This window comes from Protopterus annectens, chromosome 7.part0 (assembly GCF_019279795.1).
Source record: "Protopterus annectens isolate FY-2018-M chromosome 7.part0, PAN1.0, whole genome shotgun sequence".
Taxonomy (NCBI): domain Eukaryota; kingdom Metazoa; phylum Chordata; order Ceratodontiformes; family Protopteridae; genus Protopterus; species Protopterus annectens.
The window spans coordinates 1,715,622,581-1,715,649,512 of NC_056739.1; the positions used below are offsets into that span (position 1 = coordinate 1,715,622,581).

At 41.6% G+C, this 26,932-nt stretch overlaps 1 protein-coding gene across 2 annotated transcripts in view; it reads right to left on the minus strand.

Moving 5' to 3' along the window:
- JTB (jumping translocation breakpoint) overlaps window positions 1-26,932 on the minus strand; it is a 377,184-nt gene that overhangs the window by 179,952 nt on the left and 170,300 nt on the right. For both annotated transcript variants that reach the window (XM_044078260.1, XM_044078259.1), the window contains one exon: window positions 10,182-10,267. In XM_044078260.1, the coding sequence (XP_043934195.1) occupies window positions 10,182-10,267 (86 nt within the window). The remainder of the gene's footprint in view (window positions 1-10,181; window positions 10,268-26,932) is intronic.

The window sequence follows — 26,932 nt, forward strand, 5'->3', positions numbered from 1 at the left end:
GTACTTAGACATCAATCCCTAATAGGGAAGGAAATCTCTAGCCTGCAATCCAAATGTCTTCTTGACCTCTTCCCATTCTATTACCTTTCCCCATCTATTTGCTCTGCATAAATTGGTTCTTTGCCAGCCCCATCCTACGTATTCTCTGTACCTCTAACTGCAGTCATCCTTATCAGAAGAATAGTACAGCTGTGTACACTTACCATAAATGTAGATGTTCAAGTGTATTCACTGTTGCAGACATCACATTTGGGTTATCCCTGCCAGGATAGCCCTCGGCCAGCCCGAATACCAGAAACTTAGTATTTCTGCATCGGTTGCTGTCGCTTGAGGAGTGACGTCAGGTCGTCAGTGGTATAAATTAAGGCAGCCGACACCATTACATCAGTTTTTCTTGCCCTAACCTGTCAGGAGCCCCCAAAGTAGGAGGCCAGGTTCAGGTGGAAGAACCCCACCAGTGGAAAATAAATACCAATATGTCCCTTGTAAGGAAAGGAGAACTAGGAAGAATGGAAACAAAAGGAGAAAGAGAAAAAAGGGGGATGGAGGTAGGGAAACCAGGACTGCAACAGTGAATACACTCGAACATCTACATTTATGGTAAGTGTACACAACTGTACTATGTTCATGTTTCACTGCTGCAGTCATCACATTTGGGTAGATTCCCAAAGCTGAGGAAATGGGTGGCGGCCATCAAGGAAGCTTGGGGCTGGCTAGGATGCCCTGGAAGACTGCAGAGGCAAATCCTGCCCTAGATTTGGAGAAGATAGGCAGGTGGTAGTGCTTGGTAAAAGTGTGAACAGATGTCCAGGTGGCAGCCTCCAGGATGTCCCTGGTGGAGACTCCTCTGAAGAAAGCTGCAGAGGTGGAGGCTGCTCTGGCGGAGTGTGTCCTGACCCCCTTGGGGAGAGGCTTACCATGCTGCTTGTAGAAGAAATGGATGCAGTGTGCTATCCATTTGGAAATGGTTTGCTTGGAGATGGCTTTGCCTTTTGCCCCTGTAGCAAAGCTAACCAGCAACTGATCAGACTTTCTGAAGGATTTAGTCCTGTCCAGATAGTATCTGAGCTGTCTTGTGCACATCTAGAGAGAGTGAAGAATACTTTCCCCATTGTTCTGAGGATCAGGAAAGAAGGTGGGCAAGTGAATGGATTGGTTGAGAGCCACACTGGACACCACCTTGGGCATGAAGGATGGGTTAGTTCTGGGGGATACCAGGTCTGCATGGAAGATGATTAAGAGTTCCACCGCCATGAGTGCTTGCAGCTCAGAGACTCTTCTGGCTGAACTGATGGCCAGAAGAAATGCGGTCTTCCAGGAGCGAAATTTTAGCTCTGCAGAAGAAGCTGGTTTGAAAGGAAGCAGGGTGAGCTTTTCCAAAACAAAGTTAAGGTCCCAAGCTGGTGTTGGTGCCCTTCTGGGGGCCTCAAGTTGCTAGCCCCACTGAGGAACTGTTTGATCAATGGGTGTGAGAAAAGGGGCTGCTCAGTGGGAAAATGAGCAGAAAGAGCAGAGGCATGAATTTTTAGAGAGGAGAAAGAGAGATCACTGTGTTGTAGGTCAGCTAAGTAATCCAGGATGAGAGGGATGGAGGGCTGTGCCATATTGGATCCAGGTGCAGAACCTTTTTCATTTACCTGCATAAGACTTTCTGGTGCTAGGGCATTCTGGCCTCATGGATAACATTCAGAACCTTTTTACTGTGGATAGCAGATTGGTTCGGGGTTAGGGAATAAGCCAAGCTGACAAACTGAGTGTCTGCAATTGGGGATGCATGAATTCCCCTTTCCTCTGGGTTAGGAGGTTTGGAATTTGAGGAAGTTGCCATGGAGGCAGCAAGAGCAGGCTGCACAGCAAGTGGTACCAGAGTTGTTGGGGCCAGTCTGGAGCTATAAGAATGGTCCTTGGTTTTTCCTACATTATTTTGAGCAGTACCCTGGGGATTAGAGGTAAGGGAGGAAAGGCATAGACTGAGAGGTTGACCCAGGGGAAGGACAGGGCATCCACTTTCCAAGCCATGCAGTGATGCTCCCTGGTGCAGAATTTGCTGAGCTGATGGCTGGTGTGGGAGACAAAGAGGACGACCTTCGGGGTTTCCTATTTCTGAGTTATTAGGGTGAACATACTTCTGTTATGCTGTCACTCGTGTGGGTCTAAAAGGTGTCTGCTTAATTGGTCTGCCAGGGATTTGAGAGAGCCTGGTAGGTATTGTGCTAACAGGTGTAGTTGCATAGAAGACTATGTGAGCCAAAGGGTCATGGCTGGCCTGCATAGAGGGTAGGAGTGAGTCCCTGCTTGTTGATGTACCATATCACAGTAGTGTTGTCTGTTTTGATCAGGAGAACCCCTGGAGAGAGAAGGGATTTGAAAGTTATCAAGGCGTGCTGCACAGCCATCATCTTTTTTTGACAGATGTGCAGGGGGACTTGCTGTGGGCTCCATTGGCCCTGTATGCACCTGCCGTCCAGGTGTGCACCCCAAGTGTAGTCTGATGAGTCTGTGGTGAGGGTCTGGGCGGCGGGGTGTGGGGAGAAGGGCAGGCCCTTGTTGTGAGAGCATGCTGTTGCCCACCACAGAAATTCCTTTCTGTGGCAAGGAATTATAGGTAGAAGAGTTTCCAGGTCTTGAGAGTGTTGACACCAAAGGCTCTTTAGGTACCACTGAAATTTCCTCACATGCAGTCTGGCATATGGAATGCAAGATGCCATGAACCTCAGAGCTTGCAGGATTTTTCTTGCAGAAAGCTGGGGCCTGGTGGCCAGTTGAGAGAAGTAGGCTGTCAGGAAAATTTGTTTCTCTGGTGTAAGGCATGCCATCTGGGATTCTGTGTCCAGACTTGCTCCCAGGAAGATTATCCTTTGGGTGGGCACCTGTTTTGATTTCTTTTCACTGACTGTGTACCCTAGGGAGGTTAGTAGGGTCTTTACAAAGGCCAGGTGCTTAAGCAGCTTTTCCTGGATGTCTGCCTGAATAAGGCAGTCTTCTAAGTAGGGGTAAATTTCAATATTTCTTCATCTGCAAAAGGCAATGGCCACAGCCAGGCATTTTGTGAAAACTCTGGGAGCAGTAGATAAGCCAAAGGGAAGCGCAGACAACTGAAAGTGTTGAGATCCTGCCGTGAAGCGGAGATATTTCCTGCATGATTCCCCGATAGGAATGTGGAGGTAGGCCTCTTTTAGATCCAGGGTGGCTAGCCAAGCGTCATTGGAGAGCATGGGTAGCAGCTGCTGAAGGGTGAGCATTTTGAATTTTGGGATCACCAGGAAGGTGTTTAGAATGGATAGATTGAGGACGGGGCAACAGGTGCCCTCTTATATACAGAAAAAGTCTGGAGTATAAGCCTTGGCTTATCTTTTCTGCAGGAACGTGTTCTACTGCCCTCAAAGAGAGCAGGGAATGGATTTGCTTTTGAGCCTCTGCCCACTAATTTGGTGGTAGATTTGCGAACTCTTTTGGGGTTGGAAGGGTGTTGAAGGAGAATTTATATCCCTGAGACACAATGCTCAGAACCCACTGGTCCTTGGTAATGGTGGCCCAGGTGCTTGAGTGAAAAGACAGTTTTCCTCCTATGGGTAAGTGAATGTGGGCAGAGGGGAGGTCGGGAGAAGGTGAGTCACTGCGAATTCTTACCAAAAGGGAGTGGCTTAGAACTCCCTGGTTTTAAAGTGGAGGTAGTCCACTGCTTAGATCTCTGCATTCCCTGGGGCTGCTGTCTGGGGGGTCTGTTTCCACGAGGCCTAAGCTGGTCCTGTTTACTCAGAGCAGGAAAGGATCAGTGCTTGGAGGGACAATGCCTGCTGAACCTAGGGGGCTGGACCTGTAAGAAATCTTTAACTGTTTGCATAGATTTTGCATTTTATTCCATCTTTTTTAAGACCTCTTCTGCCTTAGTGTCAAATAAGCTGGTACCAGTCTGTTTTTCTGTGAGCAGGAGGTAGGGCATCAGGAGTCGGGCTGGACTGAAGGAAAACATCATTCACCACATCCAGTACTGGGGGGGATAGCCAAGGGTCTGTGATCTAGGAATTCTCTGAGTCTCATTTTAGACTGAGGGTAGTCCTGACATTCCCATTGGAAATGCTCCCTTAAAGTATGCAGGGTTTCCCCAAAGGAAAAATCCTCTGGGGGAGAGGCTGAAGGAATGGATTCCTCTGCATCAGAATCCTCATAAGTGGAGAGGGGTTGCATGACTTCATAGTCAGATGCATCAGATTCATCTGACTATTGTTCAGACAAAACTACTGGGGACAGATCTCTTTTCCTTTTTGAGGGGGTAGCTTGCCTTCCCCTGATCAGCATGATAAGGTCTTCCACCATGTTAAGCATGAGACTGAGGCAAGGTAGCAGGTGCCCAAGAGTGGGTAGTCGGTTTCTTGGATGTGGTTTGAACACTGCGCCTAAGGAACTCGGCTGTTTTCAAAAGAATGGTAGTCGCAAAAGAAGATGTCGGTTTGTGTTGAGATTCTATGGCGCGAAGGACTTCCTCAGAAGCCGGTGCCTGCTCTGCGACTCCGGACCCATCCAAAGTAGAGACGACTGCAGGATCCTTAGACGAAGAAGAGTTTTGCGGCATACCGGACTCCGAAAGGGTCTTAGCAGCCTGCAAATCAAGTGAAGTGGGCATCAGGGGCTGCGAAAGCGCCTCACTGAGTACCGGAGGACTGAAGACTAGCTTAACGTAAGCGTCATCGGCAGGTTTGGACCTGTACGGTCTGTCTCCGCTTTATCTTTACTTTTTTTGGAAGATCTGCTGTTGGATGGCTTACCAAAGCCATATCAGAATTCGAGGACTGTAAACGAAAATATCTGGCTACAATAAGGCCCCGACGATGGATAGTTCTGGCACTAAACAAAGCACAGAAGCAACAATGGGGGACGTCGTGATCTGGGCCTACACAAGTGGCGCACTAAGAGTGGAAAGTCTTGGTGTGGTATTTGTTTTCCACAGGCGAGACAATTATTAACTTTTTCTGACATCGGTTAGTGCAAGAAAAAAGGATCCCCAATGGGGTACTTAGCTTTAGAAGACTTCAACTTCGATTCAGAAACAAAAACTCAGGTAGCGGTCGACCGGCACTCATGCAAACTGCTTCGGGCTCCATGGCAAGAAAGACTGATGTAATGGCGTCGGCTGCCATACTTTATACCACTGATGACCTGACGTCAGTCCTCAAGCGACAGCAACCGATGCAGAAATACTAAGTCTCTGGTATTCGGGTCAGCTGAGGGCTACCCTGGCAGGGATAACCCAAATGTGATGACTGCAACAGTGAAACACGAACATCATCTCCTTTCTCAATTTCCATGTTGGCTTAGTTCTTAGTATGCTTTCTGCTACTTTATGAATATAAAATTCTGCATGACTGTTATTTTCCTTAAGAATCGGCACCCAAAATTAAACCCTTTCCTTATTTCTTGAATTATCCCCCCCCCCCCCAATTTCCCTACTTTGAATTGTAGCCTTCTGCTTGTGTTATTTATAGCAGCCTTAACTGTGTTGCTCTAAAATTTTCCTTCAAATCAGGTAATCCTAAACCTCCTTGTTCTATTGGGAGGATCAATTTATCCTATTTGAATCTTTCCCTTTTCTTCTCTCAGAAAAACCTGTCAACTCTTTTTTTTTAACTACTATCCACAACTTCTCAGGTTGATAAAAACATGCATGATATGTGTATAAAAAAACTAAAGGGACTAAATTTTTTTACTGCTTGTATCTTGCTATCCATAGGCAATAGTTTCCAGTTTATCAGTTTTTGTATTATCTTTTTAGTTTCTTCCCACATATACTTAACTGCCATAACAGAATCATTTTTTAAACCATGCTCCTAAACACTTCATTTTATCATGTCCCCATAAATATGAACATTACCGAACCAATTCACATGTGGGTATATAGTTTACAGCTATAGGCTTTCTTTTATTTTCATTAATTTTATATTCTCAAAAAAAACTGAAATGTTCTCAGAATGTTCCGCAACACTGAGATGCCCTTTTCTGGTCTCATCAGTTACAAATATCTTCAAATAAAGCCAACTTTTCTTGACCAACATACTAACCATATCCTTGAATTTCTGAGTCCCTTACTTTCTTTCCCAATGGTTCTAAATAAAATATGAATAACAAAGGAAAGCGGACACCACTGCCTGGTTCCTATGTTAAAGCACAACTTATCAAAGAGGAACCTTCCCACTATGATTTTTGTCTCTGATCCTTCATATAGTCTTCTAGTTAACCTTATTATTGTATCAGCAAATGCAAACGCTTCCATTGCCCTTCTCATAAAATCCCAGCTTACTCTATCGAATGCTTTCTCTGCATCAAGACCCAACAACAGCAGCAGTATTTATTTTATATTCTGCTTCCCCCCTCTGGATCATCATCCTCTGGATCATCATTCTATTGAAATTGTCAAATGTTTGCCCTCCTTCACAAAAACACACTGATAGATATCCATCAATTTTGTCAACACCTTTGTCACCATTCATTTAACTATTATAGATGCAAACCTCTATAATCATAGGTCATTACTGAAATGGGCCAATATGAAGCTGGATCTGATGGCCTTTACCGTCTTTAGGTATTACAGCCACCACAGCTTTTTTCCAGGATGTTGGTGCCTCCCCTCCTTTTAAAATAATCCTAAACAAAACTTTGCAGGTCTTTGCTACTTTTTCCCTCCTAGCTTCCAAACATCCACCAGAACGCCATCTTTTCCTGGAGACTTTCCTGCAGACTGGCTATGCATCACCATTTTTATCTGGTCTCTTCCTGCCTTAACTGTAAATCTTGAGCCTGGTCTACATCTAATCTTGGCATATTTAAGTCTTCTAAAATATTTATATTTGTGCTTTTTCTTGATATTCCCACTCTCTGCTTTATACAAACGTTCATAAAATTTCTGAAATATCTCCAATACCTCCATAGATCTCTGGTTATTTTTCTTGTTATAGACTAAGTTTGCAACAATCCCTTCTACTTTCTGTTGCTTGAGTCATTGTGCCAAATGTTTTTGTGCTCTAGAGTTCTCAAAATAGTTGATTAACAGAAATTTTTTTTCTAAATGAATGTGTATTATCCAGGTACTCCTTTACTGTCACTTCAGCACTCTAGAAATGCACCTCTTCTTGTTCCGGGAGATTCTCTTTATTTTATAATAATGTAACCTTTGTCAGACCCTCTAATTCTCGTTACTTCTTAATCAGATCTCTTTTTCTTTTACTTCTACCTTATTTTTAAACTCCACTTTCATGTTATCCCACACACTAGCGATAACTTCTGGAATGGTTTCTATCTTCACTAATAACGCTTTAATAATTTCCCCTACACATTCCTTAAATTTCTCTCTTTTTAACAGGTAAGTGGGGAAATGCCAGTGTCTCATCTTTACTTCATTACCCTGCATTTTTATCTCAATAATTACTGGCATGCGATCTGAAACAGTTATTGGATGTGTGCCAAAGTTCTCAATTAAATGTACATTTTCTTGTGAAATATACTTTCCATCTAGTCTATAGTCAGGTTATTGTACAATGGGGAATAATACGTAAATTCTCTCTCAGTTCCTACTACTGAATTCATGTCGTTCATACCAAATATTTTCATAAATTTCTTCAGAAACCTACCCTCCTGTTATATTTTCCCTACTAGGCTCCCAGATACATCCTCATTTCGCAAATGAGATTCCAGTCCTCACCTACAAATAATATTCCCTGCTAAAAGCTGATTATTTCTCCCAAAACTTTTAAGCACAATAGAAGTTTTAGGTGGAATATAAATACATGCCACTGCAATTCTTATCCCTTGCCAGTAGGCCCTTACTACTATAAATCTGTCATTATCTTTTTTGCCTATTCTATTGCCATTGGAGCTCCTCTAGCAATTAATATATGCACTCCTCTTTTCCTCTGTCTTTTATATTCTGCTGAATATCCACGCTGAAATCCTTTCTTTATCAAGTTCACGTGCTCAGTTCTTTCCAAATGTGGTATCTGCACTCTGCATTTGTTAATATAATTAGTCTTTCCTTTTTCAAGTATATTTTTCTAATCATACAATTCTCAATGTCAAAAACATTAAAAACAGCAATACTGCAACTATTCAATGACATTATCTTAATTTTGTGTATATTACAAGACTTCAATATATCATGATAGCAATACACTAAAAAGTAATGACATTATTTAAAATTATGTACAACTCCCTTCCCCTAATTTACAGTATGAACAGCTGGTGATGGCTCTCAATCTACCTTCAAGGTAGAGAAATAAAGTAATTAAAAAAAAAAAAATTGTATTTCAATCTAATGATCATAAGAAAAACTGGAAGACTGCGTGTTGCTGACACTTTCACCTTAATCAACTACAGTAGCATTGATAAGATCATTTTTCCAATATGAAGTGAGCAGTTTGGCAGTTTTCTAACTGTATATGAGTTTATATGTCTTAATATATTTAAAAGTTAATTCAGTGAAGTATCCAACATAGATTTCCTCATTCACCGATTAGTGACTATACAGTGTTTCAACTGTGTAAACACCGTTATTAATACTCCGATACCAGCATTGTCCAATTTGCCCAGAAATATATGGAATATGGTAAGTTGCCATATCCAAGGGATATCATGAATTCCAATTTTAGATAAATTTGCCTGTCATTTTTCCCAAAGTTTATTTGAGTAAAGGCAAGTCCAAAGTATGTGCAGCAAGTCTGCATTTTCTGCTTGGCATTCTGCATAGTACAAGGACAGCAATGCTTTAAAACTAGCAAATTTTGGTGGGGGTCATATAGGCATTGTAGTTTATCAGTTGCGTGTAGTAAATTTTTGGAATGTACTTGAATGTTTAATTTTACACTTACTTCATGGTTCTTATAGTTCATTAATGAATTATTAAAATTTTCCAATAACTAGAAAGGTGACGTATTTTTTTAAATATAAAGTTTTGGATAATTTTATAGGCTTTGGAAATTGTTTTTTTTTTTCTTGTAAGAAGGTAATGATGAAAGTATTAAGGAACATCACATTTTTATTAGACTCTGAAAAATACTTTGTCGAAATTATTTGTTCCATTTACCGAGAGTTGATAGATATCCTTTTGGTAGGGTGAGTTTCTCCCTTAAATCTTCTAGTAAGAGTGGCTTTATGGCTAAATACTCCTACATCTTTTAGCAGTGGTAAATTGCTCAAGTCTATCATTTTACTGCTCATTTAAAAAAGTTATATACTAATGTTCCATCTGTGTTGTCTATTGTCATTCTTTCTCAGCTGTTGTGTTCAGATCCAGTCCTCGGCTGCTTCTTCCAGCTCGTGGAACACAAACTCTCAAGCTCCTCTCTTTACCCATAATGTCCTAGTCACCTAAATACCTCAGATCTTGTTTGCTGCCCCTATACTACAAAGCAGTAAGTGATGATGTAACAGAATCTGGAACTCAAACAAGGGTGTGCACACTTGTCTCATTTTTTTTATATCACAAAAACCTGGCATTTTAACAGGGGTGTGTAAACTTTTTATATCCACTGTACATATATAAATCTAAAACACATCACAAAGACATGCATCTGGAGCGTTTTCCCCAGGCTTAAAATAGACTCTGTCCTAGTCAGTCTTTTCTGGTCAACAAATGTTAAATAAATAAATAATACACATATATGTGTGTGTGCGCGTGTGTGTGTGTGGTGTGTGGTATGTGGTGTATATGTGGGTCTACCTGACATTGCCGACACTCCAGAATGCTGACACCATATGATCGACATTCGGAATGCCGACAATGCGGAACAGGCATCTCACTACAGTGCGAAATGGAAAGATTTCCATTGCTGCACTGTAGTGCGATCTCGGAGTTGGTATATTAAAGTTATGGGGTGTGTGTGGGGAGGGCATAGCAGTTGAAAGGAAATTTTATTTTCCTTTTACATGGTCTACGTACAATGTAGAGATTTCAGATGTTGGCCATTGTGAAGTGGATCCATATAAATATATATATATATATATATATATATATATATATATATATATATATATATATATATTCTTAATGCCCGGGAGCATATACTAGGCACTGATTTGGGCCACTATTTTACTGAGCATAACAGAAAGGGCTAATGAGTGGTATGTCATCCTCTGACATTTATGCAACACCTAGAGTAGGTAAATAAATTATGTGACTTCAGTTCTGCACTTACCTTCTGGAAGTCCGTGCAGAGTCCACACTCTTGGGCCACAACAAACTCTTCCACTTGCCAGCAAGGAGTTGCCACTGCTGTACTTTCTACAAAGCAAGAACTATGCTGTTACTTAACAATAAAAGTAAGTAGTGTAAAATCATAATCTCTAGTAAAATTACAATGGTTAGAATGCAAAGCACCTGCCACTGAAGAACCATACTGCACATCTCTAATATGCAGCAGGAAATAAAAGGCAAAATACAGTTGTGTGAGGTGCTCAGTGTAACGGTCTGTGAGGCAGAGGCCATTAGTGCAGAAAGAACTGATGTATTACCTTTCAAACTTTGGAAGTCTGGTTTTGTTTGCAACTGCTTGCACTGGACTCATGCTGGAACCCTCTCATACCCTGGTGTTGTGTTTGCTTACAATAAACAGATGGTGTCATAATCAATCAGTTCCACATATTGAGAACCGCAGAAATTACAGTCACAGGAAACAACAAAATTTAAACAGTATGGAGACACTTGTAAGAACAAGTTAAATTATCAATTATTTAGTTTAAATAAGGCAAACAATGTTACGCAAGAAACTCAAGCATAACACACATGAAATGAGTGGGGTGGACAGAGCAGTAGTCTCTGATGTTTAAATGGCTTTTTTGTTGTAGATGTATAATTACAGTATTTCACACAAAGTAACCTCAGGACAGCCATCTTTGCAGTATTTACTCTTATGTGGGTGAGAGGGCTGAAGTAGTTGGACCACTTTCAACTATGACCCAAGCCACAGACAAAATTTACGTCAAATAAATCTAAAACACATCACACACCATAAATGCAATGTAATAAAGAAACATTAGAAAGACCTTCAGAAATACAGTTAGTCATAAGTTACAGGCAATAAATACAGTAATGCACAAAGAAAAAAGAAAGAATAGACGGAAAGAAAAAACATTATGTATAAACAACATACAAAATTGTAAACTCTGTAGAAGATTACATAAGAGCTTGACATAAGAGTAAATGTTGAAACAGGTTACCGTTTTGGTAGCATAAAGCTGTACAGAATTTAACATGCTAAGGATACTGGGTGTACAGTCAGTACTCTAAAATGTTTGTGTGCCTTCCTTGCACACCATATGTCTGTATACAGCACAAGAGCATATAGATACAAATAGGATCTACAGGTACCAAATTTCAGAGCTTTCTTGCCTCAAAAGGGAGGATACAGCCAAAAGTTGTGTCATGGCCTGATATGTCAAACTATGTCAACTTATGTTGTGACAGAAACAAAAGAACAAAAGTGACTGGGACCCTTTCCTGGCCAGGGGTAAACAAAGGAAAACATAGGGGTTGGAAGGAGAGTGTTAGCACTACAACAGTGATCCAGTTGAACAGCTACCATTATGGTAAGGTTACTTACAAAGCAGCAATACATTCATGATTAAATCACTGTTTCCGTAGCATAAAGCTATATGGGATGATTGCTAAAGCTTAGACAAATGGTGGAGGAAGCAGGACCAAGTCCAGAAGCCCCAGCAGAATATATCTAGCAAATCCTGTTCTGATTTTAGGAAAGGAGTCAGTTTTGTGGTATTTAGTGAAGCTGTACAGTGACACAAGTTGCAACACGCAGAATAGCTTGGGAGCATACCCCTTTTCAAAAAGTCCCCAAATTAGCCACAGCTCTAGTATAACGTGCTTTCACTTTTTTTTTTTTGGGAGGGGGGTTATTACCACAATGAGAATAGCAGAACTGAATAGCCTGAGATAACCACCTTGATGTAGCTTGCTTGGAATCAGACTAGCCTCTTTTTTCTTACCTTCCAAAGAAATATGTTATTATAATGCTGACAGATGGGACAATTCACAAAGCGTTCAGGCAGACTGGGAGGGGGGTTAAAAGAAACAGTTCTGGAGAAAGGTAATCACTGAAGAATGATTCTTTCAAACCTAGTCCTGGCTATAGAATAAGCATCAATGCTGTAATCTTTGATGAAGGTGCGAATGAAAGAACAAGCAGCTGCTTTAATACAGATTTGGAGTCAAGCCCTTTGAAGGGCGCCACTGAAGAAGATACAGCTATTGTACACTGAGCCTTAACATTCTTGAAAGGATATGCCATCCAAGAGTAGCAGGAATAGCAAGAGAAATCCACCTAGAAATGTTCTGTTTGAATACTGGAATATGTTGCTTTTTCACCCTCAAGGGAAATTCACATGATCAGATTTTCTAATATCCTTGCTCTTGTCCAAGTAAAATTGTAACGGTCTGTGTACATCTAGTAAATGAAGATGCCTTTTTCCCTTATTCTGAAGGCTGGAAGGTGACTGGACTGATTTGGATACATTTTGGTAACCACCTTATGCATAAAGGCCAGATTAGTTCTAAGGGATATTTTGTCTGTATGGAAAATGAGAAAAGGTGGAATTGACATGAGGGCTTGTAACTTGGAGACAGGTGTTAAGTGTACAAGAACTATTTTCCACCTATAAAACTGAGGAAGCAAGAAAAAGCAGGTTCAAAAGGTGGTAGTCAATTTCACAAGCACATAATTCAAGCCCCAGAAAAGACAAATAGATTTTCTAGGAAGTCTGATATGAATGATGCCTTTTAAAAACTGTAAGGTGTGAAGAAAGAGGGGGCTCTAAGTAGGCAAGCTGAAATGGCTAACAAATGTACCTTACTAGAGGTATATGCTAAACCCAAACTTAGCAGCTCACAAAGACACTGGAAGATAAAAGGAATTCCTGCTTGGTAGGATCCAATCTTCTCTTCTAGCACCAAAGATAAATTCTTTTCCATTTTGAAATGCACAATTTTCTAGTTGCAACAGATAACAAATGAGGCTAGGGAACACATGACCTCTTAATAAAGTTGCCTAAAAGGAATTAAAAATCTACAACTCATACCACAAGACAGTCTTCAGGTTTGGGGGAATTAGAGAGCCCTTCTGCTGTGTGATGAAGTCCATCCTGTAGGGCAATGTGTGATAAAAGCCTTTGGCCATGTGGAATAAAAGAGAGAACCAATGTTGTCTTGGCCAAAAGGGAGTCACCAGGGGAATTTTGGGATTGGCCATCTGAATCTTCAGAAGGAATGTTTGTATGAAGGGGGGACATATAAGAATTCCCCTTTTCCTGGGAAGGGGATGTCCACTCTCCAGAATTTCTTGCAAGGAGTCCTGAAGCAAAACATCACGAGTTGATTGTTCAGATCAGAAGTAAAACTAACTACTTCTGGGCTACACCCACAGGTGGACAATCTGTAGGAAGACCTCTCTCCATTCATTTATAAGGGTCTCTGTAGGAAAACCTCTCTCCATTTATTTACAAGGGTCTGCCCCAGATGATCTGCTTATGTAGTCTGCCAAGTTGTTCTGATGGAATGTAGACTGCTAGGAAGAACAGACTATGATAAACAGGAATCTGTCATTACTAACTTTCAGAGGTGGTAAGATTTTGTGCCCCCCCGTTTGTTGATGCAAAACATATCAGTGGTGCTGTATGTTAAAACCTGAAGTGCTTCTGGAGACCAAAGGTGACGGAAAATTTGGAAAACAAGAATTGTCATTTTCACTGCTATAATGGAGTTTAAGAAAATTCTGGGAGAAATAATCAGCTGTCAGCAGAGAATACTACTTACAGGTGGGGACTGGAATTTGATTTGTAGCAGTGAGGATGCATATGGGGGCAGAAGGGAAAATGCAACAAAAGGAGGTAGAATTTTGAATACATTTATGAAAATATTTAATAAGGAATATGTGAATTCAGTAGTAGGAGTTTGGAGTAAATGTATATATTTCGCAAAACACAAAAATTGCGCTAGGCTAGTCAAAACTTGTATTTCATAGGGACATGACATTTAATTGAAAGTTTTGATACATACCCAATAATTATTTCAGATCACGTGCCAATAACAACTAAAATGAAAATGCAGGGTAATGAAATAAAAATGAGAGACCGGTGCTTTCCAACCTACCTGTTGAAAAGAGAGGAACTTTTAAGAATGGGTAATGGGAATTATTTTGGAGTTAAAGAATACAGAAATTCTTCTGAAAAGATAGGGAGTAAGATAAAATTAAAGTGGAGTTAAAAATAGGATGGAAATAAAAGGAAGAGCTATGGCTAAGAAGTAACAAGAATTATTTAAAGGGACAAAGGTGTATTGCAGAACAGGGGGAATCTCGAAAAAAAAACAAGAGAGTAGCAATTGCAGACTGCTAAACAAAAAATAAAGGATTACCTTGATTATATGCATGCGTTTAGAAAGTCTGCTGTTAAGCAACTTTTTTTTTTTTACACATTCAGAGCACAAAAACCGTTAGCACAATGACTCAGGCAACAGAAAATAAAAAGGGGTTGTAGCCAAGCTTAGGGAGCCTATAAATAAGGAAGATAACAAGAGATCCGGTAAAGGTACCAGAAATACTTCGGAAATTTTATGAAAATCTGTATAAAGCAGAGAAATACGTAAATCAAGAAAGGTACAAATGGGAATGTTTGTGGAAGAATTAAGTATGTGAAGGCTAGAGAAGATGAGGTTCAATTACTAACAGTTAAGATAAGAGGAAATGAGATAAAAATGGTGATATATAACCAATCTTCAGAAAATTCCCTAGGAATAGATGGCATTCCTTTGTAAGTCTGGAAGCTAGAAGGGAAAAAAACGGATAAAGATCTGGATGTTTTACTTAATAGTATCTTAAGAGCAGAAGCACCAACATCCTGAAAGAAAGCAATGGTGGCTGTAATACTTGAGAGTGTAAAGACCCATCAGATCCAGCTTCATACAGACATTTCAATTTTAAACCATGACTACAAAGTGTTAGTCTATAATGGCTAAAAGAATGGCAAAGATGATGCCAAAATTGACAGATATGGATCAATGTGGTTTTGTGGAGGGGAGGCAAACATTTGACAACGTTAACAGAAGAATGAAGATCCAGAGGGAAGCAGAACATAAGAAAAAAACAATGTTGTTGGCGAGTCTTGATGCAGAAAAAGTATTCAACATAGCAAGCTAGGATTTTATGAGCAGGCAATGAAAGCATTTGCATTCCCTTATAAATTTTTAAGGCTGATAAGGAGGATACATGAGGGAATGGATAAGAAAATTAAAGCAGGTGGGTTACTCTCTGATAACTTCTGCTGGAGAAGAGGAGCCAGGCGGGGTGTCCGTTCCCCTTTGTGATTTCTATTTATTTTTTTTAGAAACAAGCTCATGGACAACAGCAGACAGAAGCATGCCCAATCATGGACAATATTAAAATAATACCACCAGTAATCTCACATCTCTGACACAACATATGTGATTGTGAGTGATCATAGATGGTTATGCAAAAACACACTTGTACAACTATTATGAACTGTCAACAATCTGAGGGGAATCAAGCACACCATCCTGAAACGAACATCTGCTGAAGGTGTTAGGAGGGACGCTGCTAAACTTATATGTGAGATTATAATCAATCAAGGCTAGTTGAGAGGTGTGCATGGCATGTATACGGCACAATCTATACTGTCACAAATGTAATACATGCCATCAATGTTGTCAATCAGCTATGTATGTACTGTGTGCATCACATACACATCAGAACACCTTGATGGGGCTTCCGCACCATCAGACACTAATGTTTATGCAACAAAAAGAATACTTGGGTATGGTCAATAAGATGTGTGGGAGCTCACTGTGGCAAATGTGGTGCACGTGAGTAATGCATCCCTGGAAGGTGTGTAGGGAGGTACATGACAAAAGGTGCACTGTACTCTTATTGGTGTGATGAAGGCTGCGAACAATGGGAAGTATAATGGCCTTTGATGTTGATGTCCTGCACATACTCAGGAGCTGTGTTACAAACAAGGGAGAGTAGTTACCATTGTAGGCACTTGCTGGTGTTTGTTCCACACACCATCTACCAGAGTACACGTCACATACTACTTGGTCTGCTCATACGGGTGTGCTGTCTACATTATCATTAGGTTGTGCGTTTGCTTTTACACCGTAAGAAATCCCCCCATGAGTCTTCATGGCTGTGGCAGCAATCCTTGGTGTATGTTGATACTGTCTGTATTATGCTACTATCACACTTAGATTCAATGATAGTCTACAATCTGCAGTCCTCCAGAAAGCTGATTGGACAAAAGATGTGTATGTCCTTCTTGACGTCTGTGACTTAAATAATGAAAAGAAAGGGCCTAGCACACAGCTCTGAGGTACGGACCTGATCAATGGACTCTAAATATAGGTCACTTCACATACTTCAACATATTTATATCATGTATGTGATCTAGTGGTCCACCCACTTGGCGATATAGGTGTTTATGGCCACTTCTGACAGTGTAGCAGTAATACCTCAGTGTGAATTTGTGTCAAAAAGACTTGACATGGTCAAGTTCCACAAGATGATAGGATGTCATCATGTGCGCCCTTGATGACCTACTTGAGGACATCTAACAAATGTAAGAGGCATGGATGTTGCCGAACAAATCACACATCTTTCACACACAGCCTGGATATTACCAGTGTCCATTTAGAAAAGGTCCATGACGACAGGTTGATCTGCCTCATAGAGGAGGAGAGTCAGGATGCGTCTATACATGTATGCATCAGATGATGTCCTCGCCAACCCCCACCCCCCACACACACCGCCAGATTAATGCATGTTGATGCACACCCTTCTATGGGAACATATTCCATCTGGAGGCTGTGATGAAGTATGAACCCAACACTGACTGTTTGGTCCATGTTTTAATTTAAGTCACGCTACAGGCAATCTGTGATGTTGTCAGGGCCCACTGATTCTTTGTTATTAGCCACACAGTGCACAGATGTGCTGCTCTCCTTAGCAGAGAAACTGAGTAATGCCTGCAGGTATACTTTGGCTGATGGACTGTGGTGACAGGGGGGGGGGTGACCTGTGAGACAAACTGTCAGCTAGCAGATTGTCCATTTCCTCAGGTTGGGTATGCCTGGTGGCATCCACATGCACATCTGTGCTTATTTGTGTAATCCACTTAACATTTCAAATGTACTGGAATAAATGACTTGTGAAAAGACCTACAAATACAATCTGGGTCATTCATTCCATTCCATATACTTGTACTATGCACACAGTTATACAACTGTAACAATGTCATGTACTTATTAAAACACTTATAGGCATATGTTGTGCAGTTGTATGAGCAAACTGTGTTTGAGCAGCCTGATGCTACATCAGAACACATTACATATCATATCAGTTGCTTGTGGCTTATACAGAACATTTCCTGACGCAAATGCCAAAAGTCACACAATGGTGCTGCTGACACCTCAATAATCCTTGGTTGTAACAACACAACTGAACATACAATGAGTTTCATAAGGTTGAAGTTGTATCAAAACATGTGATACACTGCTTTGTATATCACAGCATAATGTGTATGAGACAAGGCTTGTGACCATGTAACCAATATGAATTTATATTGATCTGTACCACAGAGCAATTAATGATGGTAAGTTGACACTTGCACACCAATACCATACTGCAATTGTAACTGTGATGGTGGAATGTGAACTGTGTCAAAAGTTGATCCGCTCCACTACAACACATGTCCTAATACTCCAACAATATGCATACAAGTGTATCATACCATGTCACTCATCACTCAACAAGTACTGTTATAACTCTGTCATAGTTCATGTTGTGGTGAATTACTTGAGATGCACCTCTCTGGACTATATGAAGAGACACATGACTGAACTCTCAGGTTATGTATCCCAGGCAGGTATGACCCTAATCTTAAGCAGCATTCTACCTTCACCCAGGATGATGCCACAGTATAAACAAAAAATGACATACTTCAACAACCGGCTTAGCTTCTGGTGTCAATCCAGCCAGGGATGGCATGGTCAACAGACCACACTCCTTTGCTAGAGATGGTCTGCACCCGTGTCCTCTAGGATGTCAGGATACTGGAAAAGGTGCTTGCCTCTCCCACACTGCCTTTTTTAGGCAATGTCAAAGCAACAAAAGTCATGAAGCTGCACCGAAGGAAATTCCCAACCTGCTAGCTGACAGATTTGACAAAAACTTCACCCCCTGGCACCACCGAGTATACTCCAAAGCATACCTGATACCAGTCCTCTGCCTAGTATCTCTACACATCAGGTCACACCTGTGGACTCCAGATTGAAAACACAGCCTTAATGGTACCAGATAACAACCCAGATTGCTTACTAAGCAATCTAAAACAGGATCTAACTGACCCACTTAGTGTCCTTTGTAACCATAGCATGAGAAAATGTCTTTGTTCCAATGGAGTGGAAAACAGCAACCTAGGTGCATAGGATGCTACTAGACTACTGGCCCAGAAGCCCTTATAAGCCTAGCCAAGAATTTCACCCATGTTCCCACAAAGTCAGCACCTGCTTTCCCTGTCCAGCAGGGACAGAGGTGGAATCCCAGGTGTATATGCTCTGTTACCCATCCAGTCATCCAGGTTCCAAAGAGGGCTAGTGAGGTATTCTGCCAGACATGGACAGGGAGTCTGTTCCAATGATGCAGAAGTCATTGGGATACAAACCTATCCCAACAAGTTCTATTAGTGTCACACACCAGGTTGAGGCCTTGCATGCGGGCTGCATGAATGGAGTTTGACTTATGGATATGCAGCAACTCCATCAAGCCTGAGATGGCCTTGTATGCCAGACACAGGTCATCGCTGAGCAGTCTGTATGAGACTAAGTACAGTGACAGGGCTTTTAGCTTAGCTTATCTGTAAAAGATAGGCGTTTGAGACCCTGGATTTTCCTGGTCAGGAACCTCTGTGGTCTCTCCAACTGGTGCATGTGCTTGGCAAGGTACATGCCGAAGGGGCCACTGTACTCAACAATGGGTCTGACAAGGCAGAAGTACAGGGATGTTATGACTTGTTCTTGGATGAAATACCCTTACTTATGAGGTGGGCCATGTAGAAAGCCTTCTGTACAACGGAAGCAACGTGGTGGTCAAAAGTTAGGTTGCCATCAGCCTGGGTAACCAAGTCCCTCACGACTGATTGAGCGCTTAGTACATTATTATTAATGTGATCATTAGTGAGGACGCCATTTTCCCCAAAGGGGATAATAATGCATTTCTTAGCATTCAGTTTGAGGCCATGCTTCTGGCACCAGTCATTAGTTTGGGTAAGGCCCTCTTGGAAGACATTCACATCACTAGGGGAATTTATGACAGTGCCCAGCTTGCAGTCATCTGCAAACTTGGTCAGCCACAGACTACTGGTTTTGACTTGCACCTCAGAAAAGCATATCCCTAACAGGATAGGCCTCAAGACCGATCCTTGGTGTATGCTGCTTGTTACGGGTCTACTACTAGAGGTGGCTTTCCTTATTTTGACTGAGTAGGTTCTATCAGTGAGCCAGTTAGCTACCCATCTGGTAACATATGGGTTGATGTCTAGCTGGGAGAGTTTAACTATTATGCTCGCGTGGGGAATAGTGTCAAAGGCTTTGACTAGGTCATGGTAGGTGGTATGCATAGTATTCCCCTCATCCGTGGCTTTAGTGACTGTTTTGAAGAAGGCGACCAAGTTTAACAAGTATGATCTCCTATTGACAAACCCAAACTGTGTGGGACCAAACATTTGGAGATTGCCAATGTCTGTTTATAAAGTCCATGATAATGCGTTCACGGCCTTGCAGATCAGGCTAGTTAGGCTGATGGACCTATAATTGCCAGGGTCGGTGGATGCTCTACCTTTGTGTAGAGGGATGACAGTGGCTGTCCTCCATTCTGCTAGGACAAAGCTGGTGCACAGGCTTTGGTTGAATAGGGCAATTAGTGGTGTTGAAAGCTCTTGCCTGAGTTCATGTAGCAAACAGCCAGGGATGCTGTCAGGTCCCATGGAGGCTGTATTTTCTTGCCTTTGAGAGAGCATTAATGACCTGCTCCCTGGTGATGAGGGGAGGGAGGCAAGTGCTGGGATGTCCTGGTTTACTGATGGGGAGACGGGGGGGGGGGTGAATTTTTCAGTGAACTTGTCTGCCTGCAGGTTGGCTATATTTATGGTGTTCGTGTATGTGGTATTCTTGACTAAATTCAGAGCATATCTGGGAGTTACCTTTGAGACTGCAGATGTATGCAAAGAAGGCCTTGTGATTGTCCTTGGTGGATGTGGCCAATCTGGACTTGAAGTTAGCCTTAGAGGATTTCACCAGTGACCTTATTTTCTTGATCAGACAAAGGAGAGATTGCTTCCAACTTGGCACCTGCTCCTTCTTGGTCCTGGATGGGGATTTACAGTCTGTTTATTGCTGCTGTCCACCAGACAGGTTTACTCTTCCTTGAGGAAGATGATTTGGTCCCATCAGGTACTGCTGAGTCCATGCAGATATATAGGTGCTCTTATAGTTGTTTGGTGTAGGCTTGGACATTAGTGCTTGTTCCAACTGCAGGGATGGTGGCTGTAATGTTGCTTATACCTGCTCTCATGTGGTTGTAGTCAGCTCTGGAAAAGTTTTTTTGTTCAACCTTGGTAAGGGGGTGGGGGCTTGAGGGGAGATGATGACTTCAAAGGTGATTGCTTTATGGTTGGATCTTCCCATGGAGGATGGCACTGTAGGGGTGGCACAGTGACTACTCATGTTGGTTAGTACCAGGTCCAGGATATTTTCACCTCTTGTCAGGGGTGTTGACCAGCTGATTCAATGCATTGGCACTGAAGAAATCGAGGAATCTGTGGGCGTTTGTGTGTCTGAGCGAGAATAGGTCTTCTACTCTATGGCTGAGTAGTTAAAGTTGCCCAGGATCAAGGTAGAGGGTTGAATCTTGGATTCAAGCAAGTCCAAATAGGTGGACTGGGCCTCCTGAGTCATGGTTGGGGGTCTGTAGCTAGCTATGATTTGAATAGGTGTTTTGTCAATAGTTAACTGCACCTGGAGGGTCTCCTGTGTATCACACTGTTTGACCAGCATGGAGGTGTGTATGTTTTTGATAAATATTGAAACTTCACCTCCTTTGGCTTTGTAGCCCTCTGTTTGGGGTCTGAAAGTAAACCCCTTGAACAAAGGGAGGCCATCAACCGACCATGGGAACTATAGACCCACAAAGTCTAACCAGTCTCACCTGCATGGCCATGGAAAGAATTATCATAGACTTATCAACAAGGACATAGGTGACTTTCAAACTCTAGACCCAACCCAATTTGGCTTTAAGGGTAGCTCATGCCTATTAACCATAGTAGACTTCAAGAAAGTCACCAAAGCTCTGCATACATTGCATACTACCTATCTTGACCTGGCCAAGACTTCTGACACAATCCCCCACTCGGGTATCATTGAAAAACTCTCCCAGCTGGGGATTAACCCATATGTCACTAGATGGGTAATCAATTAGCTCACGGACAGAACACATACTGTCAAAGTTGATAACCCAAGCTGTACAAGTACAGCCATGACCAGTGGCATACCACAAGGATCTGTGCTGGGTCCTTTATTGTTTTGAATCGATTTCTTGGAAGCCCAGGCTAAAGTACACAGCACAAGTAGACAGCAATCTGAACTTTGACAACCAAGTTTCCACAGTGGTAAGGAAAGCCTTCTATACTGTGCACCTCATAAGTAAGGGCATCACATCCAGGTCTGAGGATGTTATAACACCAATGTATTAGTGGTGTGATGTAGACCGAGTAGAGTATGGTGTTCCCTTTTGGATGTACCTCACCAGACACTTGCAGCAGCTGGAAAGACCCCAGGGATTTCTCCAAAAAAAAAAAAAAACACAGGGTCTCCAAACCATGCCATTATTTATGTGGCTAGAATGAAAGCCCTGCCACTGTACGCTATTATCATACAGGCTGCTGAGGTGTGACTTTTGCCTGATCTACACTGCAGTCTCTGACCCTGCCCTAATGGAAATGTTGCAAATTAAATCTAATGGCACAAGAGTCACTTGTTCTAGGGATCTTAACCTTGCATGTAACATTAATATAACATGCTTGAGAGACAGAAATAGCTGATTACATCAGCAGAGTCTGATGAGAGGAAGATGGTAATAGCAGTATCCCACATGCTGGTATAAAATGCTCTCCGTCTCCAACGTCAACAAACTGAACACAGCACACAGACACAGACACACACACACACCAGTTGACTGCAGTGAAAACAGAACCCCTACCGATCTAAGTACACTGACCAGAAACCGCAGTATTTAATGCAAGTGCCATAGGACAAGTCTGATTTGGAGAGTGTTCGACAACACTTTATAAGTAATGACATCAGCAGTGTCTGTTGAGAAGATAATAATAGCAGTGTTCTACATGCTGACATAAAATGCTCTCTCTAATGTCAACCAAGTGAAGACACACACAGACACCAAGTGACTGCAGTGAGAATTGAACCCTTACCCAAGTACGCTGACTAAACACCATCAGTTGACTGCAGTGAGATTAAAACCCCTAAATACGTGGACTAGAAGACTTAACACTCAACACAAGCATCATGGCACAAGTCTTACTTTTAAAAATCTGCAGGATAATTTATTGTGAATGACATCATCAGTGGATTTTTGTGAGAAGATGTTGGGAGGCCTGCATGGAATGGATAGCTAGCCATGTACAACTGTCAAACTATTAAAGATCGACATGCTACCAGACTGACGAGTGTGCAAAGTGTAGCATTTGCTGTTGTGTTTCCAATGTGCAGATATAGGTTCATAGGCATTTACTAGGGTAACAACCACAAGGGCCTTTTTAAGCCTAGCCATGCATCCCAAACCTCTAACAAGTTCTGTTACCCTTGATAAGTGTCAGCAGGGACTTTGCATTCCTGCAAGGGAGTGGGAGATGAACTATTTACAGATTGCATGTGTCCATTAGACACATAGGAGCCAAAAAGGGATGCATTTCCATTTCCCTATCCAATTGCTCAAGTTGCACTTGAATTGGGTTTGGGAGTAACTCTGTGTCTTATGGATAGGGAACTTATTCCAAAGATGGGTAGTCTCTGGGATATATACCTGTTTCTCCAGCAGGTCCTATTTATATGACAGGCAAGGTTTAAGTCTTTAGAATGGGTAATTCTGGGGTTGTTTGTTTTGTGGATAAACAGGAGGTCCATCAGAGTGGGGTCTGACAATGCCTTGTATGCAAGGCATACATCTCCCCTCAAAAGCCTGTAGGAGACCGAATACAGGAATAGAGCCTTGAGGTAGTCTGCATAGAACATTTTACTTATGCCCTGTATTTTTTTTTAGTGAGGAACCTTTGTGGACATTCCAGTTGTTGGATATGCCTGGTTAGGTACATACCAAAGGTAGGGTATTGTACTCAATGATAGGTCTAATGAATGCTGAACACCATGGAACAATGACCTCCTTGGACCTAGATGCCACACCTTTGTTTATAAGGTGTGCAGCATACAGTGATGTCCTCACTACTGTAGACATGTGATGGGCAAAGACTAGATTACTGTCTGTGTGTGACCTAAGTCCCTGACTACTGGGTCAACTCTAAGGGTGTGTTGTCAATATGATAGTGACAGTGGATGACTTCCCGAAGGATACTATTCTGCATTTCTTGGCATTTGGTTTTTGTCCATGGCTCTGACACCAGTTATTTGTGTCAGCCCTTCCTAGAGAACATTTGTCAGTGTGGGATTCAATGACAGTTCCTAATTTGCAATCATCTGGAAATTTAGTCAGCCAGAGTCCATTGACATTGCCCTTGACTTCAGAGAAGTAAATGCCAAAAAGGAGTGGTCCAAGGACCAATCCCTGAGGGACTCCACTTGTGACTGACCACTTTGTAGAGGTGAACTCCCCAATTCTAACTTCCTGTGTCATATCTGTCAGCCAGCTGGCTATTCACCAGGTGACATACGGGTTTGTACCGAACCTCTTGAGTTTGTCAACAATGTCTGAGTGGGGTAGGGTGTCAAAGCCTTGGACAGGTCAAGGTAGGCAGTGTGAATTATTTTGCCTTCATCCATTACTTTGGCGACCTTCTCAAAATACAGCAAGTTGAGTAGGCATGACCTGCCCTTTATGAATCCAAACTGGGTTGTGTCCAGTGTCCGGAGATTTACTATATCACTATTGATCATTTCCATGATACTTACTTCCACGGCTTTACATACAAGACTGAGACTTATGGGTCTATAGTTTCCAGGGTCTGTAGATGGCCCACCTTTGTGCAGAGGGATGACTGTTCCTGTTGTCCATTCATAAGGCACAAAACCTGTTTGCAAGCTACAGTTAAATAATTCCAGACGGCCTGATAGGTCATGTTTCATGCTATTTAGAATGCATCCTGGGATACTGTCTGAGCCCACTGATGGTGTTCTTAGCTTTAGAGAGCACTAAAGACCTGTTCCCTAGTGATTGCAGGGGGAGTTCATTTAATTATAATTCTTGAGAGGGAGAGAGGGGCAAAGTTGGAGAGGAATTTATTGCCAGTAGGTTTGCTACATCTTCTGGCTCAGTACAGTTGACTCCATTTACACTGAGCTCTGCACACAATTGTGTACTGTCTTTGAGGTTGTAGACATAGCTAAAGAATACCTTGTGGTTGCCCTTGGCCTGGGAGGCCATACTCACCTCACATTTGGCTTTGGTAGACTTTATTTGTCATCTGAATTGTTTAATTTGATGACCATGCTTTTATCCTGATGGGTGCTGCACCTCCTAATTTTTGCCATAATTTTCTTCCTTCTGTTACACAACCCATTGATTTTGTGATTTCATCAGAGTGGCTTGTTTTTGTGTTAGTTCTGTACTTCTTCCTAGTGGATACAGCTGCTACTACGCAGCTATTAACATGCTTGTACAGGGTTTCTGTGAACAGGTTTTAAGGAGGCTTGAAATTTTGGCAGATTATCACTTAATATCAGAAAATTAGGTTAGAGTAGTTCCTGAATATTACAGGTCTTAGAGAGACAGCTTTGCAAACTATATGCAAACAGCTGTCAATATTGCTACAAGTATTGGAAAATCTGAATATGTATTGTCAGTATAAATATGTACATGGTATATAAGAAAGCATTTTTTATTTGTTTCTGTATTGTAGTTGATATATTTGTGAACATGCACTAAGAGACTAAGTTTAAAGTGTATGGGTGCAGGTAACAGATGATTAAAGTGTAAATACGTGTTCTTTCCTTTAAAAGTGCCTTCCCTTTGCATTTTTACGTGTACTTTCATTGGATGAAGACTAAATGGAAAATAAATGTAAGTAATACATGCTATTGTGCACCTTCCATAGTGCACTGTCGAGCAGCTGGTTTGCGCATGCGAGATACACATTTATACTGCTTTCCCCATTTGTGCAGAGTTAAATAATGAGCACGGGAGCTTCAGTTTAATTCATAAAAAAACTGTGGATAGTACTGCATGTAAAAAAACACACTTGCTACCTAAGTGACTCTGTGGCAGCAGGTGTAAATGCAGTGACAGATTTCTTTTTGAGCCCAGAAGACACAATATTCAAATCCAGGCATATCTAATAGTTTTAAATATCTGTTTATAACACAATTTTTTTACTTGTGTGTGATTCTATTTTTTGACCAGATTAAAGGTGTTAAAATGGGTAGATAGGAAAGTGATGAAATGAAAGCCAGCAGGGGGAAGAAGAAATGGAAAGCAATATAGGAATGTGCAGGAGGAAGTTAGGAAAGAACCACAGATATCCACTTCTTCAACAGTGTAAAATGAAAACATGTACAGATTATTAGCTGGATTTGGACCGTCTCCTCAACAAAGAAAGGTGATGCCAATGAAATCATGCTGTATGGCCAACTGGAGAGCTATGTATGGAACGATATTTTTTTGTGGGACACGTGCCCATTTTTTTTTCTTCAGTAAGAGAGGAATGTTGGATAAGGGACATAGGTATTTTTGGGTCAGGTAAGTAGAATAGGTGAGTAAGCAGACGCAAACATGACAGACAAGACAAAGGGAAAGTGAGGGACATGACAGGTTGGGAGATACCATCATTGGGGTTAGGGAGGGAACAATAGATGCCCATCAAAACACGAGGACAGTGAGAAGCTAGTCCTCACCTGCAGGACTGTTATCACTGTCCCATTACACCACTGGCTGTGGGAGTGCTTGAAGTCTTCTCCTACAGATCGTAAAAGACAGCATCATCTCCACCTGGCATAGGAGTGCATCAGTGGTGCTGTGCATTACCCTATGCATCAAGCCTGGCAATTCCTGGCAGTGATAAAATCCCAACTTCCAGAAGTACTCCTGGAAAGTACCACATCACCAGTTGCTGGGGTAGTGCTACCTGATGTGGACAACATGTGGATGATACACACTATATATATATATATATATATATATATATATATATATATATATATATATATATATATATATATATATATATATATAAATACATACACATACATGTGTGTATATATATATATATATATATATATATATATATATATATATGCTAGCGAAAATGAGAGAAGAGCAAGGTGTATACAGGACATTTCTGATGAAGAAACACCTTCAATGCCAGCAAGAATTAGAGCTACTAATGTACCAATTCACAATGATGAAGTACAACCAACGCCTCCACCAGGACACCACAGAGGTCAACATTCTACAATTAATGATCAACTACCACCCCCTCTGATGTTGCTGAATCCGCAGCATATAGCTGTGAATAATGTACACTCCCCGCCCACAGGATTAAGACCTCAGAATTTCTCACCTAACCTGAATGCGGATAATATGCAAGAGTCTTTTTTATTACCACAGCCACTGGTCCCAGGACCATGTTCAGG